We start from the raw sequence: 1,945 nt of genomic DNA, 5'->3' as shown, positions 1-1,945 counted from the left end.
AAAAATCGCCCCAATGTATAATAGTTTTTATACTGTAATTCACATTTGAGCAATCCTCCTAGAAGTGAAACTTACAAGTCAAAGAGAATATACATTAGCATTTTGAAGGAATTTGGCAGATTCTTCTCCTTCCTGTAGGAAGCCTGGTGGTGAAAGAGGCATCTTATAAGCAGGAAAACTGGAATTGGCTTACCCTTCCTGAGGGGGGCGGGATGGACAGAAGAAGGCTCAGTCCCCTGTGTCAGCTCAGGGCTACTGGTCACCAGCTTTGCTGTGTAACATCATATTTTAATTTGTTGAAGCTACTCTTCATTTTTTTTTCTCGCTGCTATAAAATGTCTTATTTCAAACTTGCTACCCAAGGGATCAAGGAAACAGTCATTTTCTCAAGTCCTAATGAAAGTGCCAACATTCAGCCAGACGTCCATCTCTGTGAATCAGCACAAACGGGCTGACAATTGCATAACCGACCGTTAAGATTTCTACGATGATTAACATTATGAACTTTTTCTCAACTAAAGACTGTGAATGTAAAGAAATAATATAATCTATCCAATAAAAGAAAAGAAAACAAAGCATCAGAAGGAGAACACTGTGAGCCGCTTGTATCTCGGGGGGGATGTGGTAGAGAACCTTGGGTTTCTGTAGGTAGTGGGCATTCTTGTGGTGCTTATGGAGAATGAGTACCATGTAGACACTGGCCCAGACCATCAGTGCCAGGAAGAGGAAATCTTGCAGGACCATGAGAATGAGAAACATCCATCTTACTGTCTGGCCTACTGGTAGGAAGTAACAGTACCTGCCACTTTGACCAAACTGTGAGCTGTTTAGGCTGCTGACATTTTTCATGTAATAGAGTAAGTTCATGCTGAGCAAGGAATTGAGTATCCAAAGGAAGAGGAAAAAGGAAAGGGTACGGCATGTGGATGCTGGCTTGAAGCTGGCCCGCACGGAGGCTCTGGGGCTGATGGTGGTGGCCTGGACCACAGTGAGCAAGCTGGTGGTGCAGATCAACAGGCCTCGGGCCACCCTCTCCAGGTACACAAACGTTTTACAGCCTGTATCATCTGGGAAGTTTCTCAAACCAAAAATTTCTATTGTTTTTAACGTTACTTTGGAAAAAAGTATTATGATATTTGTGAAAGCCAAGTGGATGAGAATTAGATGTGTAGATTTCTTTTTTGTGTCCCAAAAGAAAATGCACATATAATTCACAAAAACAAAGATGTTCCCCGCAATGCCAGGTCCAATTGTAGAGAGCAGTAACGTTCCTTTAATAATCATCAGAAACATTTCTTACTTCATGGGCAGAAAGTCTTTGGCTCTAGCAAACACCTCTTGAAGAGAGCAACCGTAACGATGATACGTATCTGCAAAGAATAATGCCTATCAGAGGCCTTTTCTGGTGTATCAGGGACACTGAGCCATGGGTCACGATGAATGTAATGGAGCAGAGTTTTGTCCAAGAACTTTATACGGTCCTTCTGGGCACTCGCTATCAGTGAATCTATGTGGCCTGAAATACAGTCTTGGGGATGAGCATACGACAATCTAAATTTGCAACTAAGATTTTTTTCTGTGCTCCATGCCAGCAAAACCAACCTGCTGGTTGAAATCTTTGTATACCTCACATATGTCCAATCTCAGCATGTGCTGAAATGAACCCCAAATTCCCCCAACCTGATGTCAGCCTGTGTTTTCTACTTCGTCATATGATATTACCATCAGCTACCTCCAAAAAAATCTGGGTCTTCTTCTCAACCTCTCCACCTCCCCACGCCCCACAACAGGGACTGAATAACTCCTCCCGCTCCCACGTCTTTCACAGCTCACACACTCAGCCTGTCTCATCTGTGATCGTGCCCCTTCTTGTGTTCAGCATCCACCAAATACCTCCTTTTGATCAGTATAACAGTTTCCTGGCTTGTCTCCTGATCGCGGTTTT

The 1,945-nt window shown here is 43.3% G+C and overlaps 1 protein-coding gene across 1 annotated transcript; it reads right to left on the bottom strand.

Moving 5' to 3' along the window:
• Positions 1-393: 393 nt before the first annotated feature.
• On the bottom strand, positions 394-1,716 carry LOC113264261 (putative vomeronasal receptor-like protein 4). Its single transcript, XM_026511185.3, has one exon. It carries the CDS (start codon positions 1,291-1,293, stop codon positions 394-396), a length of 900 nt encoding a protein of 299 aa, XP_026366970.1. The 5' UTR covers positions 1,294-1,716.
• Positions 1,717-1,945: the final 229 nt, after the last annotated feature.

Source organism: Ursus arctos, unplaced genomic scaffold (assembly GCF_023065955.2).
Source record: "Ursus arctos isolate Adak ecotype North America unplaced genomic scaffold, UrsArc2.0 scaffold_31, whole genome shotgun sequence".
Classification (NCBI taxonomy): Eukaryota; Metazoa; Chordata; class Mammalia; order Carnivora; family Ursidae; genus Ursus; species Ursus arctos.
The sequence above is the reverse complement of the archived record's forward strand: the minus strand, read 5'-3'. Positions and strand labels throughout refer to the sequence as shown.

What these genes read in the sequence shown, in the direction of transcription:
- LOC113264261 (XM_026511185.3), bottom strand. Translation starts at nt 1,293, where the DNA reads ATGTTTCTGATGATTATTAAAGGAACGTTACTGCTCTCTACAATTGGA.